The sequence below is a fragment of the Ranitomeya imitator genome, chromosome 7 (assembly GCF_032444005.1).
Source record: "Ranitomeya imitator isolate aRanImi1 chromosome 7, aRanImi1.pri, whole genome shotgun sequence".
Classification (NCBI taxonomy): domain Eukaryota; kingdom Metazoa; phylum Chordata; class Amphibia; order Anura; family Dendrobatidae; genus Ranitomeya; species Ranitomeya imitator.
Genome location: NC_091288.1, coordinates 74886650 through 74906334, shown reverse-complemented (window position 1 = coordinate 74906334; position 19685 = coordinate 74886650). Strand labels below are relative to the sequence as shown.

The 19685-nt window shown below is 40.1% G+C and overlaps 1 protein-coding gene across 1 annotated transcript in view; it reads right to left on the bottom strand.

Annotated features, from left to right (window-relative positions):
* TSPEAR (thrombospondin type laminin G domain and EAR repeats) overlaps nucleotides 1-19685 on the bottom strand; it is a 204640-nt gene that overhangs the window by 89890 nt on the left and 95065 nt on the right. Inside the window, exons 3-6 of the mRNA XM_069733527.1 lie at nucleotides 19196-19434; nucleotides 9660-9750; nucleotides 7417-7576; nucleotides 3462-3593 (exon numbers count right to left, since the gene is read on the bottom strand). Coding sequence (XP_069589628.1) covers nucleotides 3462-3593; nucleotides 7417-7576; nucleotides 9660-9750; nucleotides 19196-19434 — 622 coding nt within the window. The remainder of the gene's footprint in view (nucleotides 1-3461; nucleotides 3594-7416; nucleotides 7577-9659; nucleotides 9751-19195; nucleotides 19435-19685) is intronic.

Below are 19685 nucleotides of genomic sequence, written 5' to 3'. Positions count from 1 at the left end.
ATTTCTTCATTCCACCATAGCAAGAAGACGACTGAATATAATAAAAGCTAACATATTAAACACCTTCTTCTCCACGGTATTCACGGTGGAAAATGAAATGCTAGGTGAAATCCCAAGAAACAATGAAAACCCTATATTAAGGGTCACCAATCTAACCCAAGAAGAGGTGCGAAACCGGCTAAATAAGATTAAAATAGATAAATCTCCGGGTCCGGATGGCATACACCCACGAGTACTAAGAGAACTAAGTAATGTAATAGATAAACCATTATTTCTTATTTTTAGTGACTCTATAGCGACAGGGTCTGTTCCGCAGGACTGGCGCATAGCAAATGTGGTGCCAATATTCAAAAAGGGCTCTAAAAGTGAACCTGGAAATTATAGGCCAGTAAGTCTAACCTCTATTGTTGGTAAAATATTTGAAGGGTTTCTGAGGGATGTTATTCTGGATTATCTCAATGAGAATAACTGTTTAACTCCATATCAGCATGGGTTTATGAGAAATCGCTCCTGTCAAACCAATCTAATCAGTTTTTATGAAGAGGTAAGCTATAGGCTGGACCACGGTGAGTCATTGGACGTGGTATATCTCGATTTTTCCAAAGCGTTTGATACCGTGCCGCACAAGAGGTTGGTACACAAAATGAGAATGCTTGGTCTGGGGGAAAATGTGTGTAAATGGGTTAGTAACTGGCTTAGTGATAGAAAGCAGAGGGTGGTTATAAATGGTATAGTCTCTAACTGGGTCGCTGTGACCAGTGGGGTACCGCAGGGGTCAGTATTGGGACCTGTTCTCTTCAACATATTCATTAATGATCTGGTAGAAGGTTTACACAGTAAAATATCGATATTTGCAGATGATACAAAACTATGTAAAGCAGTTAATACAAGAGAAGATAGTATTCTGCTACAGATGGATCTGGATAAGTTGGAAACTTGGGCTGAAAGGTGGCAGATGAGGTTTAACAATGATAAATGTAAGGTTATACACATGGGAAGAGGGAATCAATATCACCATTACACACTGAACGGGAAACCACTGGGTAAATCTGACAGGGAGAAGGACTTGGGGATCCTAGTTAATGATAAACTTACCTGGAGCAGCCAGTGCCAGGCAGCAGCTGCCAAGGCAAACAGGATCATGGGGTGCATTAAAAGAGGTCTGGATACACATGATGAGAGCATTATACTGCCTCTGTACAAATCCCTAGTTAGACCGCACATGGAGTACTGTGTCCAGTTTTGGGCACCGGTGCTCAGGAAGGATATAATGGAACTAGAGAGAGTACAAAGGAGGGCAACAAAATTAATAAAGGGGATGGGAGAACTACAATACCCAGATAGATTAGCGAAATTAGGATTATTTAGTCTAGAAAAAAGACGACTGAGGGGCGATCTAATAACCATGTATAAGTATATAAGGGGACAATACAAATATCTCGCTGAGGATCTGTTTATACCAAGGAAGGTGACGGGCACAAGGGGGCATTCTTTGCGTCTGGAGGAGAGAAGGTTTTTCCACCAACATAGAAGAGGATTCTTTACTGTTAGGGCAGTGAGAATCTGGAATTGCTTGCCTGAGGAGGTGGTGATGACGAACTCAGTCGAGGGGTTCAAGAGAGGCCTGGATGTCTTCCTGGAGCAGAACAATATTGTATCATACAATTATTAGGTTCTGTAGAAGGACGTAGATCTGGGTATTTATTATGATGGAATATAGGCTGAACTGGATGGACAAATGTCTTTTTTCGGCCTTACTAACTATGTTACTATGTTACTATAATGTGATTTTCATTAAGATTTGATGCCTGCAGTGCATCAAATAGTTATTTCTCCCTATCACCGCTGCGGCAGAATGTAACAATGACCATCCCGAACAATGGAGAGAAGGTAAAGGCTAACAATCAAAGTGTTCAGACGTATTCAGAGGTGTTATGTATTTCTAGAGGCTTCATAACATCCTTAACAGCAAACATCAGTGAAGCTGTAGTGTATGGCCACATAATGATATAATGGAACAGAATAGCGAATAATTCCCTCTTATTGTGTTACTATTAGAATTCCTGTATCCATTAGCAGGAGATCCTTATAGCAAGTGGGTAGGGCTGCAGAGAAACCAGGGAAAAAGATTCCCAACCAACTAGTATACCCTCCGATGTCATCAACAATAGTCTGTATTCTGTGAATACCCTAGAGATTTCACAAATGAGAAACAGGAAAAGCCAACAATGAAGGGTTTTTCATTCATACATATGGGTGAAAGAGCATGAATGAATAAAATATAATTACGGTATTTAAAAAAATGCCACACTATTTTGCTATTGCTATTGCTATGAGTTAAACAGTTTTAATTGCAGTTGTGTACTTGTTCTCCATGTATATGTTGACAAGTCATAAGCAGGTAATAACACAACAGAAAAACACCATAACTTAGGTTTCTCAGTGTGTGAGATGTAATGATACACATCTGATCTCCTGGTCTAACCTCCTGCATTATTATAAAGTGCTGGGAGATTAGAGGACAGATGGATCAAAATTCTTTCAAATAACATCCCTGAGGGAGGAGGGGCAGCACAACTGAGTTTACCAGTGTCATATTCCAAACCCTTATATCAGCTCTCCTCCTCTCATACGACTATCAGCTTTGCTGTACAGCCCCTTCTCTCACATCGCCTGTCCGAAGCTGTGTCAGTAATCACACTTGTATATGTTGTTCTCAAAAGTTGTTTTGAGCACAACAGTCATAAGGGTGACCCATCCCCCAACACGTAATGTGGAAGGAGGGGTCAGAAAGACAGAGCTGACAGTGCTAGGAGAGGAGAAGAGCTGATAGAATGGTTTGTTATGTGACCTTACCTAAAAGGTGTGAGCCATCTGTTTTCTAATCTCTCAGCACTTGCTACTCATGCAGGATCAGGAGATCAAAGCCGTATCCTTACATCTCAAGCACTGAGAAACCTATGCTATTGTGGGGCGTGTTCTTTTTCTGTTGTATTGCTGCCTGCTTATGATTCGTCAACTCATAGAGGGAGATGAAGTACATACCCCCAGTGACAACTGTCTGATGACACCTATTTGGATTTCAAAAAAGTTAACTCATTAGGTGCCAAATACTTTGATTACTAATATCTCCACAATGGAGAGACAAAATTGGAAGTAAATAAATAAATAAAACATTTTATTCTGCTGTGCAGCCACTATTACATCATGTGTCTAGTTGAACATGAAACACTTGGTAAAGGTCTTTTTTTGACATGTCCTCAATTTTGAGTCAACGGCTCTCATTAACCTTTATATTGAATTAAAGAAAAAAAGCCATAGCGAAAAAATGTACTTCAGTAGTAGCTAGATGTCAAATACAGACTTAGGAGAGCTTATACCTCATTCCCACAGTTTACAATGTATGAGAGCAACAGTAATAGTCATCTATGCACCATATTCATTTATAACAGCTTTCTTACTTTCAAGTACAGGTATCCACTCAATGCCATTACAGAGGAAAAGACCATTGAGAGACGTATCCATCCAGAATTGGGATATTTCCCTATTTGAACATGGGGGCTTTGGACCCAACGTCACCTTCATATCAGCTTCTAGAAATACCAGAAGAACCATTTAAATCATGTAACTTTTCACAACTATGTAATAAAACATGCTAACAGCACACATAACAATGAGTTCATCCTGCTCTATAAAATAGTTCATTTTCCTCCAATAGTCCCATAAAGAACACTCAAACCTGCGCTTTTACATTTTTTAAATTAAAACTAAATATATTATCTACTATTGAAAATCTACTTGAATATGTTGAGCTATAAAACATATTTTAAACATATAGTAAGTCAAATACTTTACATTCAGGTTCATCAAACTAAAAATAATAATTTGGTTGGTGCAAAAACAGTTCATGACAGTTTCTGTAGCTCCAATGCATCTAAATAATTATGGTAAACAACTTGCAAATCTTGGTTAGAAATATCTTATCCATTTTATGTATACAGCTCCTATGCAGACCTATGTATCTACAAAGTTACAGACTGAATACAACCCCTTTGTAGTTAGGTCTTGGTATAAAAACATTCTAAATATTTATATGAACTAAAGGGGTTATCCAGCCTTAGGGTATAAGTCTGAGAATCCTTGCAGTGCGCAGTGCATGTTTTATGAATATTAAAAGTTCCAGACACTAGAATGACTGCAGACTTGTACCCAAAGGTCGAACAATCCTTTAATGAGATAGTGTGGGCAAGGTTGTATTGAGAACCGGCGTTAGGGGCAGGCAAACTAGGCAGTTGACTAGGGCTCCCACTCCCCCAAGGACCCCTAGCCAGTGGCTGAGGCTACATTATACTCTATGGGGGCTACATTATACTATATGGGGGCTGTTTTATACTATATTAGGGCTGCATTATACTCTATAGGGCTGCATTATACTCTACAGGGCTGCTTTATACTCTATGGAGGATGCATTTTACTCTGGAGGCTGTTTTACACTTTATGGAGGCTGCATTATACTCTAGTCATTATACCTTATCAAGGACTATGGGGAGTGCATTATATTATGTTTACTATATGGGGGATGCATTATACTCTATCAAGGACTTTTGGGAGTGCATTATACTATATGGGGGCTGCATTATACTGTATGGAGGACTATGGGAAAAGCGATGTACTCTATGGAGGACTATGGGGAATGCATTATGCTGTATGGATGACTGTGGGGAATGCATTATACTATATGAACTACCATGGGGTGCATTATACTAAGTGGAGGACTGTGGGGGTGCATTATACTATATGGAGGACTATGGGGAATGCATTATGCTGTATGGAGGACTATGGGGAATGCATTATACTATATGAATGACTATGGGTTGAATTATACTATGTGGAGGACTATAGGGGTGCAATATACTATATGGAGGACTATGGGATGCATTATACTATATTGATGACTATGGGGTGTGTATTATACTCTATGGAGGACAATGGGGTGCATTATACCATATGGAGGACTATGGGATGCATTATACTATACTGAGGACTATGGAGAGTGTATTATACTATATGGAGGACTATAGGGTCTGCATTATACTGCTTGTAGGTCTATGCGGTACATTATACTCTAATGAGAGCTATGGGATGCATTATATTATATTGAGGACTATCGGAAGTGTATTATACTATATGGAGGACTATAGAGAACATTATACCATGTGGAAGACTTTTGGGTGCATTATACTAAATGAGCAAAATGTTGCCTATTCATAGGGTGATTGGATTGTTTATGCTGGAACAGAAATCATTGTTCTCAGCAGCACTTCGCACGGTGTAACCTGCACATTTACTGAATAAGCCCAAACAGAGAGAAAGAACATGCTGATAAGGAGATCACCGGAATTGTAAACCATGAAAACTTTATTAGAGTGTGCACACAGACCACCATTGCTACAAAAACATTTAAAAAAAACTTAAACAAATCTCGGATTGACATAAGCCCCCCGACAAAAAGGACAAAGAATAAGGCTCGTTCCAACAATATATACAGAACTAGTATATGTGACCCAAATAGCTGTCAAATACAAACACAATTGCTGATCCTAGCACCTGGTAGGGCAAATTGATGCTCAATCCACTGTATCAAAGGGCTAGTGAAAAATACGTAAAAATCACCAAAAATACCCAAAGAAAGTAAATATAATTTGTAAGGTTCAGCTGTAGCATACCTAAAATAATAATGATGATAGTTAAAGTGCATAATGCAGCAAAGGTGTGCTATATAGTATAATCTGCAAAGGATATGGGTAATTCAAGCACATATTAAGGCAGTACAGATGCTAATCATTGAACACGACCAACCCAGGCACAGGTACAGAGGAAAAGGATATATACATACATTACAGTGAGCGGCAGGTAAGCTGCAGGAAAATGTGAGGAAAATGCCACCGAACGAAGCCACCGCAAGTGGTGATACGCGTTGGGCTACGGCCCTCCCCTTGTTCTGGACCTTATCCTGGCTCCTGTGACTTCCAATATGACTGCTCACATTTTCCTGCAGCTTACCTGCCGCTCACCGTAATGTATATATATCCTTTTCCTCTGTACCTGTGCCTGGGTTGGTCGTGTCCAATGATTAGCATCTGTACTGCCTTAATATGTGCTTGAGTTCCCATATCCTTTGCAGATTATGCTATATAGCACACCTTTGTTGCATTATGCACTTTAACTATCATCATTATTATTTTAGGTATGCTACAGCTGAACCTTCCAAATGATATTTACTTTCTTTGGGTATTTTTGGTGATTTTTACGTATTTTTCGCTAGCCCTTTGATACAGTGGATTGAGCATCAATTTGCCCTACCAGGTGCTAGGATCAGCAATTGTGTTTGTTTTTGACAGCTATTTGGGTCACATATACTAGTTCTGTATATATTGTTGGAACGAGCCTTATTTTTTGTCCTTTTTGTCGGGGGGCTTATGTCAATCCAAGATTTGTTTAAGTGTTTTAAAATGTTTTTATAGCAATGTTGGTCTGTGTGCACACTCTAATAAAGTTTTCATAGTTTACAATTCCGGCGATCTCCTTGTCAGCATGTTCTTTCTCTCTGTTTGTGCTTTTTTAATGACTTTTTGCACGCTGTGGGATCGATCCCGATTCTATATTTGACTTTGATCCATGGTGCCCTCCATATTGGTGTATAAATACTGCACATTTACTGCTGGTAACATGATAATGTATGTGGACAGATTGATCTACTAGTGATTGTTCTGTGCTCATCATTCTTCCTCAGTCTGTGTAAAGAGGCCGGGAAACAACTTAAATATTAGTGATCCTCACGCTTGTTTAAGGGCCTGAACACAGAGCATGTAATACAACCAAAATGTTTCTGTGTGATGGTGCAATATGTTAGCATTTGGGGCCCCACTTTAATCTTTTGCCCAGGGCCCCACTTTGTCTAAAACCAGCCCTGGCTGTATTTATTACAGAGTGATATCATTTTGCTGTTCAATATTTTTTTTTCTCTTTTAGAAATATAGTTATTCCATTTTCCCAAAATATGGCCATGTAAACATTAGATAAATAAAGAATAGTAATACAAACAGTGTATTGATGGACATAAATTAATATCTATAGCTGTTAGATATTCAGCTTGTGCTTTTGCACATGAAGATTTCTGTGGTTGGTAAATACAGCAGTCTTTATTATTTTAATGCCCAATTTGCTGAAGCAAATACACAAATGCAATTTACTTAATCCTATCGCCTGAATTTCTTTTTTTTTTTTTTAATTTTAATAATGTGTTAGCCAGGAGCCATAATAATAATTTTATGTAAATATGAAGAGATAAAAGAATATTGGATTATTGCCACAATACTTTTGCGCTGCTGTTCCAATGGTTACACAGCTACCAACCATATGGGTATATCAGTCGAATATCGTTTCCTTCAGTCCTGACTGGTAGCTCTTTCAGCACCTCGGGGATGGACAGCTCCGCAAGCCTTGGTCTGGCATTAGGACATATAGAAGATGTTGCATCAGATCCCGGCAGAAGAACTAGTTGCCTTAATAAGCCCTGGAATATACAAAACAGCCAAGAAACTTCTAAGATGCCACTTTGTTACATCTTTACTTAGAAAATTCTAGAAAGTCGCATTGATAGAAACAGAAAATATGGCTGCAGAATTCTCATAGAGTGCTGCTTGCTTTACGCTCCATTTAAACTTTGCCCTCTTTTTAGATTCACCTGATTCCAAAGATATTAAGATGTTCTGGAATTACATTTTACCTCCCTAAAGAATTCACATTCTAAGAAGTCCTCAGAAGGAAATTCCCAACTACCTTATATTTAAGCACAAACTCAAACTGTACATATAAATTACATGTAGCTGTCCACTATAAAAAGAAAACCTTCAACATGACTCTTAACTTGCTGTCATTCCAATACCAGGCCTGAAACAAGTGTATAAAGAGAGATGCATTTCTCCTAAGTGCTATAAACATACAGGATGTCTGCTACTAGTAGAAAATAGCTGTAATAACGGTGTACTTATCAGGGACATAACCACTATTCACATATTAGACATCCCTCTGATGTATTCAATTCGTCTCAATCTTTTTCTCTTGAATTAATCTTGGCTTCCAATTATCGTCTGGAAACATATGTAAAATGCTGTATGTTGTTTCAAAAACAGATTATGGAAGTCTACTGGTAGCAGTACAAACAGCAGGTGAAGCATTAACATTTTAATAAAAATAATTATAATTTGGGCCATAGGTGTTACCCGGCTGCATGTTGCTTACAGTATAATTACCCTGATAAAAGGAATTATTCTTGAGCACTAATGCAAAATTTGTCCACACCTACCAAGTCCCATTGGTAACACTGATGTTTTCTCTTATGACAGAAGGAAATTTGGGCTCCCTCAGGCGCCAGGCATCTGCTACCTCTCCGCAACCATATATATTCCCAATGATTAGCAAAATGGGCCAAAATGAGATGAGAGTGGTTGGGGCCTACTGGATATAATGGTCTAAGGAAACAATCTGATACATTTGGACCAAGGTTACACAATTCCTTTGTCTATTATGTCTTCTGCACTAAATGGATCTGACTGGGTAGCAAGTGTAGGCTGACAATTTAGGAATTAGAGCAAGGCACGAAACCCCAATCTTATTGACGTACCATATTAGAGTACACATATTCAGATTCTCATGTCATGCATAAATCACTGCTGAACCCAGTAATTCATTTGCCTATATAGACACATCTCAGGTCTTTTTGCAGAAATGGTACTTTTGTAGAAAGTTCCATCTTCTTGTGCCAACCGCTGATTGACTGATATGAATTACTTCCCTCTGTACAAAGAAGTTCTTCGGCAGGTTTAAAAGGGAACCTGTCACCTTGGAAAAAGCTAGTTCCCTGAAGATGTAGGATAACAGTGTTGCAAGGCTGTCCAACCACCTCACTGAAAGTGCAGCTACCAGGGAGAAAACATTTTTATTTCCTCCCGGTGATTGATGGCTTCCTCTGCACAGATGCACTTCAGAGCTGGCGGTCAATCAAAGAGCCCATCCCCATGAGTGAAAGCCGGCGGCTACTGAGAGGAAGTAAGTTTGATTTCTCCCCATTATCGCACTTTCAATAAGATAATTATGTAGATCTGTACCTTCAGATTAACCCTTTATTTGAAGGAAAATAGCTGTTTCTGTGCCAATAGGTTCCCTATAATAATGTGGTGTCCATTAAAGAATTATTAATCAACCAATGGGGGACTGCATGCACCATGTTACTTTTCAAGCAAAGGTCCAACGGTAACTGAAAAATTTATTATAAGCGGTGATGGACATATTATTGGTCCAACCTATTCAGTCGCACAGGGGCCCAAGAGGTAAGAGGGCCCATTTTCACCTCCAAATCAGGCGGAATTGTGCATTATGAAGAGCTACTGTACTTTAAAGGGCCCATATAATGTTCATGCACAGGGGCCCTCTTCTGTCTGTGTCCGCCAGTGATTATAAGGAAAATATATCCCCTACTTTTAATGCTAATAATAATAATAACTTGGGAGTTCCATGAGCTTTAGTAATATACTCAGCCTTATGTTTTGTGGTAGTTTATGGTTACAGAAGATTTTGCTTTGCAGCTTAACACTTACAGAAAAAAAACCTTTACGCCGCCTTCTACTTCCGACATAAATCCTGGAGTTGGTGGTGTTAAGGGATGCGGGAAACGGTTTGTCTAGGACACTAAGCATAAAAAAATAATTGCTTCATTACAATTACCATAGTAAATAAACAACTACTTTAAGCATTAGAAAACCAAGAAGAAGAAGAAAAATAATAGATTTATGTAAAACTAATGCTGATGGCAAAGTGTCGCAAGTTCATTGTTAAATTATATTGTCTGTGACGCTAGAAAGATGTCATTGCACATAAAAACAAGCACAGCGTAAGCACAGCTTATATCTTATTCTTAGCAGTCTTATTTCCCCTGAGAGCTTAAATTCTAATTTCGTCTCACACTGGCAAGTGGCTGGAGTCATTAATAAGCGGGGAGATGCAACAGATTTATTTGAAACTAATTTTTATTGTTTGTCTGGGTAAAAAGTAGCTGCTGTTTCAATTCACTGTAATTACTTCCCACGCAATTTTGCACATCATTCATTTTAACTGGTAAATAAAGTAATGTGTCTGCAAATAGGAAGAACTAAAATGACAAATATCCTTCCAGTACATAAATGTATGACTCGAAAATCACATGTGCTTTGAGGTTTGTCAATGACTTCATTACATGTCATGCGTATTTTCTGTAGCAATGTGCTAACGGAAAGACTATGGATCAGTCAATAAAGATGATGGTGACTAGGTATGGTCAAGGTATTGAAATGAAATAATTCCCCATTGCCTCTTCATATTACAGCTAAGTATAAATATATGATAAAGCTTGTGACCACCCTTTAGTAAAGAGCGAACGTGCTCGGTTAGGGTGTTATTCGAGCATACTCGTGTGTTGTTAGGCTGTCTTCGGCGTGCTCGAATACTATGTTCGAGTCCCCGCGGCTTCATATCTCGACATCTACAACACATGCAGGGATTGCCTGTTTGTTAGGTAATCCCTGCATATGTCACACCTGTTGAACAGCCGCGAGACATGCAGCCGCGGGGGACTGGAACATAGTATTCGAGCACACTGAAGATACTCAATTTACACACGAGCATGCTTGAATGACATTTTATTCGAGCATTCTCGATCATCACTACCACCCATCAAATTTAAAAGCTACTTTGTCAGATCTTCTATACTGGCAGAGTAGATCTTGTTCTGCCAAGGCTCAGCTCAGAAGCTCTGCTATGCTGGGCAGACACCGGGCAATCATGTTGATTGCTGGGTCCAACAGAACCACCACCATTGAAAATGCTCCTATTCACTACACATTGTTCATTGATCGCTATATAGATGACAAAGGAGAGGACAGAAGCAGCATTAATCCGCTTCTGTCTTATATTTTGAATCCCCAGCGTCATTGACAGTTGGGACTGCAGGAGTAGGACCTGTCATGTAAAATGACGTATCAGCAGAAAGAATTTTACAATGGTTCCTAAGATGAACTTCTCTTTGTCAGGCTAGTGCTGGAGAGGCTTTGGCATGTGGTTTTGTGGTTTACCTACCTACATTCAGGGTGGGTTTATCACTTTGCAATACATACAGCTGTAGCAAAGGTTATCGTGACACCATCTTGATACCTTGTCACAAAAGATTGGAAAAGAAAAGAGAAGGAGGATTTCATTGGCACAACCAGCCAGATAATAAAATGGAATCTTTCATTTGGTAAAATTAAAAAGTGTTAAAAATAAGACCTCGAAAGCTGACACGTTTCTGATGTACAAGACACCCTTTCTCATAGGATATAAGAGGTAAATTTGAATGCTACTATACAGCTTCGGCAAAAATTAAGAGACCACCACATCAAAACCCTGTCATGGGCAGCCAAATCTCCAGACCTGAACCCCATTGAAAACCTCTGGAATGTAACCAAGAGGATGATTGAGAGTCACCAGCCATCAAACAAAGAACTGCTTACATTTTTGTGCCAGAAGCAGTGGTGGAAAGCATGCCAAGAAGCATGAAAGCTGTGATTAAAAATCATGGTTATTCCACAAAATATTGATTTCTGAACTCTTCCCGAGTTAAAACATTAGTATTGCTGCTTCTAAATGATTATGAACTTGTTTTCTTTGCATTATTTGACGTCTAAAAGCGCTGTTTCTTTTTTTTAATTTGGACCATTTCTCCTTTTCAGAAAAAAAATACAAAATGTATTGCTTGGAGATTCGGAGACATGTTGTCTAAAAGAACAATTTACATTTTACTCAAAAATATACCTATAAAGAGAAAAATCAGACAAACTGAACATTTTGCAGTGATCTCTTAATTTTTGCCAGAGCTGTGTATAACAGCCTTGATATGACAATTAAATCAATTATGGTAATTAGCGATAGTCAGCTGCGCCTGTCTGGTGAAATAAAATTGCATCAAATTGAAAGTGAAATCCAACCACAACTTAGATAGATAAGTCTAAAATTGAAAAAAGCAAAAATATACAAACAAAAAACTACGAAGACAAATAAACCATTAGATTCAATATATATAAAATAAGTGATTTCTAAAGTTTGAGGAAACTTGGTAACTAATTGTAATATCCAATAATCCTCACGTAATGCCAGCTGCTTCTGCCAGTTGCCCCCTCGTATTGGACGATCAACCTTTCAATGCCAAAAAAGGACAGTTGAGAAATGTCACCTTGTGTGTGGTGGTAAAATGTTTTACCTGAATAGCCTGTATTATTGTTGTTAATGTTGGAATTGTGTTCTGCTATTCTTTTCTTTAATTTGCTCATAGTATATCCTATGTAACAAAGATTGCAACTATTACACTGAATGCAATAAACTACATGGCTGGATTCACAGTTTATGAAAGAATTGATTCCATATTGTGTGCCTTGAGATGAATGGAAGATGCGTTTTCTGTCTTGTTGGAAATTTTGGAGAAATCTGTAATGGAGAGCCAATATGTTGATAGTTTGGGGCTACCGAGGAGACTAGGTGACAGTATATCACCAAGACAGCAATGTTTCCTAGCCACACATTTTCACCCTACTTCAATGATGGTGCGAAGGGTGTTATCTGGATTCACGACAGGTACATACTTCAAGATGATGAACTTGATAATGTTGTGGGCTTTATTTATCTGGCTGGTTGTGCCGATGAACTCCTCCTCCTCTTTTCCACTATGCCTGCAATCACCAGCGGATACGGCACCCACCTGATGGACTCCACCTGAGAACTGAAGTCGCTAATGTGGGGAGCTCCTAACCTCCCCATCCCCTCTCCAAACTGTGCTCTCTTGTCACAAAAGGTTGTCTCCCTCTACACTGTGACAGCCCTTCAGATATTTGTAGACAGCTATTACGTCTCCTCTTGGCCTTCTTTTTTGTAATCATAACATTCCCAGATCCTTTAAACGTTCCTCGTAGGACATACTTTGCAGTCCACTCAGCAACGGGCATGGAGAAGGCGCTGAAGACCCACCTGTCCATCTAGTTTCCCATGTGACTTGGTCCCCTAAGCCAAATATATGTGGCTAAGATCATAGAGCTGAAGCCTGATACCCGTGGATCCCTTTAAATGGAATTTATCACAATGTTTTTGCTACCCCATCTGAGTGCAGCACCCCATCTGGAGTGATTCCAGAGATGTGTCACTTATTGAGCTGTCTGTTGTATGTTTGATAAATTCACTGTTTTATGCTTGGCAGATTCAACAGTGGCTTGAGAAAGTATTCACCCCCTTGGATTTTTGCCTATTTTCTTACATTACAACCTGTGTTTAAATATTTTTGTAATTCGATGTGTGTGTGATGCATCAGCACTAAATAGTCTAAGTTGGGGAAGTGAAGTGAGAAAAATAAAAATTAAATCTATGGGATCATATAACTAAAAATTGGCATGTGCATATGTATTCACCCCTTTTAAGATGAAGCGCCTAAAAATTTCTGATGCAAGCAATTACCTTCATAAGTCACATAATTACTGAAAGGAAGTCCACCTCTGTGCAATCTATGGGTCACATGGTCCGTCATGGTCCGTCAGTATATACACATTACCTTTTCTGAAATGCCACAGAGGCTACAACACCATAAAGCAAGAGGCACCACTAACCAAACACCATGAAGACCAAGGAGATCTAAAAAACAAGTCAGGGACAAAGCTGTTGAGAATTACAAACCAGGGTTTCGTTATAAAAAAAAATATCCCAATCTCTGAAGATCCCCCAGAGCACCATCAAATCCATTATCATTAAATGGAAAGAACACAGTATCACAAGAAACCAGCCAAAAGTGGGCCGCCCACCAAAACTCTCAGCCCTGGCAAGGAAGGCAGACAGGGACCACAGAAACCAAAGGTAACCCTGAAGGAGCTGCGGAGTTCCCAAGCAAAGACTGGAGTATCTGTCCATACGACCACAAAAAGCCATACACTCCATAGAGGTGCCCTTATTGGAAGATTGGGCAGAAAAAGGCCTTTACTTACACACAAAAATAGTAAGACTCATTTTGAGTTTGTCAAAAGACATGTGGGAGACTCCCCAAATGCATGGAGGAAGATGCTGTGGTCAGATGAGACCAAAATTGAGATTTTTGGCCTCTGAGGTAAACACTATGCCTGATGCCAAATCAACAGCTCATCATCCCAAGAACACTGTACCTACAGTGAAACATGGTGGTGGCAGCATCGTACCATGGGGATGTTTTTTCGGCAGCAGGGATAGGGAAAATGGTTCGAGTCAAGGGTAAGATGGATCATGCGAAATGCAGGGATACTCTTGAGTAAAACCTCTTTCAGTCTGTCAGTGATTTGATATTGGGACAGAGGTTCACCTTCCAACAAGACAATGACCCAAAGCATACTGCTAAAGCAACACTTGAGTGGTTTAAGGGGAAGCATGTAAATGTTTTGGAGTGACCTAGTGAAAGCCCAGACCTTAATCCAAATGAGGATCTGTGGTCAGACTTGAAGATTGCTGTTCACCAGAGGAATGGACAAAAATCTCACTAGCAAGATGTGCAAAGCTCATAGAGACTTATCCAAAGCAACTTGCAGCTGTAAATGCTGCAAAAGGAGGTGCTACAAAGTACTCATTTTAGGGGGATGAATAGTTATGCACACTGAAACTTTCAGTAACTTTGTCCAATTTGTTGTTTGATTTACAATAAGAAGAAAACCAAATGTTCACAATTGTAGGAATGTTCTTTACTTGAAGTTATGCAAACCCTCAAAAAAACAGTGAAATTCAAAGTTGTAAGGTAGCAAAACACAAGAAATTCCAAGGAGGGTGAAAAATATTTAGAATTGAGAGTCCTCAGTGGTTGATACCTTTTAATGGCTAACTAAAAAGATGGTAACAAATTGCAAGCTTTCGAGACTACTCAGGTCTCTTCATCAGGCATAGAAGGAGGGTGAAAACATTCACAAGCTACTGTAACAGTTCTCTGAATTTTGAATTCTATATAACGCCACCAACTCTTCTGATTAGCAGATTTCTGTATTTCTGTGTATACTGTGCATAGGCAGAAAGCTGTCAATCAGTGGTGGAGGTGAGGCTATACTGAGCTGATGAAAATGGAGGACTACATGGCAGCAGATTTACTAGTCCTCTAGTAATATACTCCTGATAGCACAGTCATTTTATTAAAACTACAGCTAGCAGCCCAGTAAGTGACAACTCGCTGGAATTAGGGTCTCTACTAGTGTTGAGCATTCCGATACCGCAAGTATCGGGTATCGGCCGATACTTGCGGTATCGGAATTCCGATACCGAGATCCGATACTTTTGTGGTATCGGGTATCGGTATCGGATCCATAGTGAGGTGTAAAATAAAGAATTAAAATAAAAAATATTGATATATTCACCTCTCCGGCGGCCCCTGGACATCACGCTGGTAACCGGCAGGCTTCTTTGTTTAAAATGAGCGCGTTTAGGACCTGAGAAATGACGTCGCGGCTTCTGATTGGTCGCGTGCCGCCCATGTGACCGCCACGCGGCCAATCAGAAGCCGCGACGTCATTCTCAGGCACTAAACGCCTCATTCTAGGAATTTAGGACCTGAGGAATGACGTCGCGACTTCTGATTGGTCGCGTGGCGGTCACATGGGCGGCACGCGATGAATCAGAAGCCGCGACGTCATTCCTCAGGTCCTAAACGTGCTCATTTTAAACAAAGAAGCCTGCCGGTTACCAGCGTGATGTCCAGGGGCCGCCGGAGAGGTGAATATATCAATATTTTTTATTTTAATTCTTTATTTTACACATTAATATGGATCCCAGGGCCTGAAGGAGAGTTTCCTCTCCTTCAGACCCTGGGAACCATCAGGATACCTTCCGATACTTGGTGTCCCATTGACTTGTATTGGTATCGGGTATCGGTATCGGCGATATCCGATACTTTTCGGGTATCGGCCGATACTATCCGATACCGATACTTTCAAGTATCGGACGGTATCGCTCAACACTAGTCTCTACATTATGCTGCTCACAGATTAGGTGGCAAAAACCTGGTGACAGATTCTTTGTGACCTGTGAATCATGCCCCCTTTTAAAGACCATAAAAATTAGCATCAAATAAAAAGGCCCTGGAAAACCAGGGAAGCAGTGAAGATGGAATACGACCAACAATGGACACGTTTGACCTGGAGACGCGTTATCTTTAAGAGATTGCAGAAGCCATTTACCAATGTTAAGTGAGCTGTCGAATAAAGGTACCTTCACACTGAACAACTTAACAATGATAACGATAGCGATCCGTGACGTTGCAGCGTCCTGGATAACGATCTCGTTGTGTTTGACATGCAGCAGCGACCAGGATCCTGCTGTGACATCGCTGGTCGGAGCTAGAAGGCCAGCACCTTATTTCGTCACTGGATCACCTGCTGACATCGCTGAATCGGCGTGTGTGACGCCGATCCAGAGATGTCTTCACTTGTAACCAGGGTAAACATCGGGTTACTAAGCACAGGACCGCGCTTAGTAACCCGATATTTACCCTGGTTACCATTGTAAATGTAAAAAAAAAAAAAACACTACATACTTACATTCCGGTGTCTGTCACGTCTCTGGCGTCCGCTTCCCTGCACTCCTTCTGCATCCTGTGTCAGCGCCGGCCGGCCGTAAAGCTGAGCACAGCGGTGATGTCACCGCTCTGCTTTACGGCCGGCGCTTACACAGGATGCAGGAGGAGTGCAGGGAAGCGGACGCCAGAGACGTGACAGACACCGGAATGTAAGTATGTAGTGGGTTTTTTTTTTACATTTACAATGGTAACCAGAGTAAACATCGGGTTACTAAGCGCGGCCCTGCGCTTAGTAAATCGATGTTTACCCTGGTTACCCGGGGACTTCAGCATCGTTGGTCGCTGGAGAGCTGTCTGTGTGACAGCTCTCCAGCGACCACACAAGGACTTTCCAACGATCACGACCAGCGATATGACCTGGCCGTGATCGTTGGAAAGTCCTTGTCCTTGGAAAGTTGCTGAGTGTGACGGTACCTTTAGCCTTTCTTGTTCAGAGATTACCCAACGCTCTCTTATATGAAACAAGGTAATAATCAATGATGGATCTGATTTTGTGGAGTGCGGATCCTTACAAGATTCATCCTTCCCCCTAACTCAGAGTTGGCATTATGTATTCTAGGCCTCATATATAACACACACCCCTGCAAAATAGTTATCAGACATTTCTCATCAGGCACCAGACTAATTGCCAGAGCTGGAAAGCCCAGTCTGTTTCCCGTCTAGCAGAATGTGTTTATTATCATTAGTAAACATTCTTTTAATTACATGGCGCGTGCTCTGTTAAGAATAGGAAACTTCCTTATTTCTTTGGTCCTCTTCTCCTCATTGAAAAACCTAGAAGTCAATTTTTCATTTTCTCTGCAAAATTTTGCTGGAATTATGGTACTGATTGCTTGTCCTTTTGTATGTTTAAGGCGGGTATTACATGCTGTTTCTCAAGATTTCACAGTTGCAATCCCACAGTTTACCACTTGTTGATGATGCATCACATTTCTGATTTCTTTCTTCTGCTTGGTCACAGCCCCAGCAGTCACACATTTATCACCTTCCTTGATATATTTTTCTTTCTGGACTCCTTGCACATCCGTTACAGTTCTGTGGACTATACCTGTGCTATCCAGTTGAGTTACTGAACTTGCTCCTACCATAACAATTCTCATGCAGTGAGTTGTCTATCCATGACCGTGTGTCTTGCATGATTGTGACATTTTTGTTATTTTTTTACATGGATTCCTGCATGAATCCATCATTGTACTAGCTGTGTTAATTTTTTCTGTACTTTTAAAAAAGTCAATTAAAAAAATGTAGCTGCAGGTTTATGACCTACATCACCAAACCCCACCTGTCAAAAAACAGTGTGGAAAGTGTTAAAGTTGTCCAATTCGAGTGCCACCCCAATTTATATGAGAGATCTGAAAATTGCTGGGTGTGTTTATTCATCTATTGGAGTTGCCCCATGTTGGACAATTAGACGTATAGATGAGAAGTGGTTTGTGGATGTGGCCACGCGTGCCTATCTCTGTCCAGCAACTTGTACAGGAATTCCAAAAATTGAAGAGTGCGCCTCATTGTCTATTAAAGGCGTTTTCCCATCTTGTAGATTTATAACTTATTTCACAATATTATCTATTCCACAAATGAACCCCACAACAAACTAAAAAGGGTATTCTCAACTTTGAAGGGTTTCTCCTATCCTTGGAAAAGGGTATACCATCACAACTGCTGGGTCCCCAAAAATTAACAGAACTGGGGCTCTGAAGCATGTGAATAGAGCACAGGTCGATCATGTGCACTGGCACTCTATTAATGCTTAATTGTATCAACAGATATAGGTGAGCAATGTGCTTGGCTGGTCTTTGTCACCCCCATAAGAATAAATGGAGTAGCAGTACACATTCACACAGGGCACTTCAGAACCTCGGTTCCAGGGATCAATGAGGAGTCCCAGTGGTTGGAACCCCAGTATTCGGGAATTTATACCCTATCCTATGGATAGGGAATAACTTTCAAACTTGAGAATACGCCTTAAAGAAGTGGGTCCGGTCAAACTCTGCGGTCAGCGGAGAGGCAGTCCGCGGTAATCAATCCTATAGGCATTCTGAAAATTGCAAGCAGCCGTTTCAATGAACGAAGATCGCTGCATGTGCATCCATCATCCAGTGTAGTCTGTAAATGGAAGATTATGTCTGTTTTTGTTCTGTGGCCGGATATTTAGTAGTGACCACCATTATTAGATACAAATTCAACATTTCAAAGGCTGGAAAAAAATATAAGAATTTTGTTTATGAGGAACGGGAGGAAGGGGGCCTGATAATAAAAGACCGAGGTGCACCTATGGATGCGCCATGCAAAGAATCAGGTAAAAGAGATAGATAAGCTTCAGAGATGAGCAGCATGTTGTGATTACATTAATAGTCCGCTTTTCATATAACCAATAAGAGCTCATCACAATTCACAGGGAATCTTTAGATGAGCTTTGTCGGTAAACAAGAATTTAAGGGTATCGAAACTTAAAAGTTCTGAGTATTCAGATAAAGCTGGCAGATTACTTTACATCGGACTCACATTTCCACAGGGATACTGCAATCAATGGAGAGAGAAATAGAAATACCAGCTACAGCTAAGACAAAAGTGTGCCAGCGATCATCGGCCAAGGAGATGCCACGAAAGGTTACTTTAGTCTGCCATTCTTGGGAGTTCTCCTTATTCCAGAATAAGAAGTGAAGTTTGGTTTCTGAGTATCTCAAGCCAAGAAGAACATGTCCTCTTCCTTCTGTGATCGCAGTAAAGAGGTACTCATTTTTCTACAAAAAAAAAAGAAAAACAAACAAGTTGGATATTTAACATGCACTGACGATAGGGCTAGTTATATAGTAAATGTTACTGTAAGAGCATCTGCTACTACCGTGTTTCCCCAAAAATAACACAGGGTCTTATATTATTTTTTGCTCTGAAAGAAGGGTTTGGGCTTATTTTCAGGGGAGGTCTTATTTTTTCCCATGAACAACAATCCATTTTTATTGTCGAACAAAAAAATCTACATTTATTCAAAGAT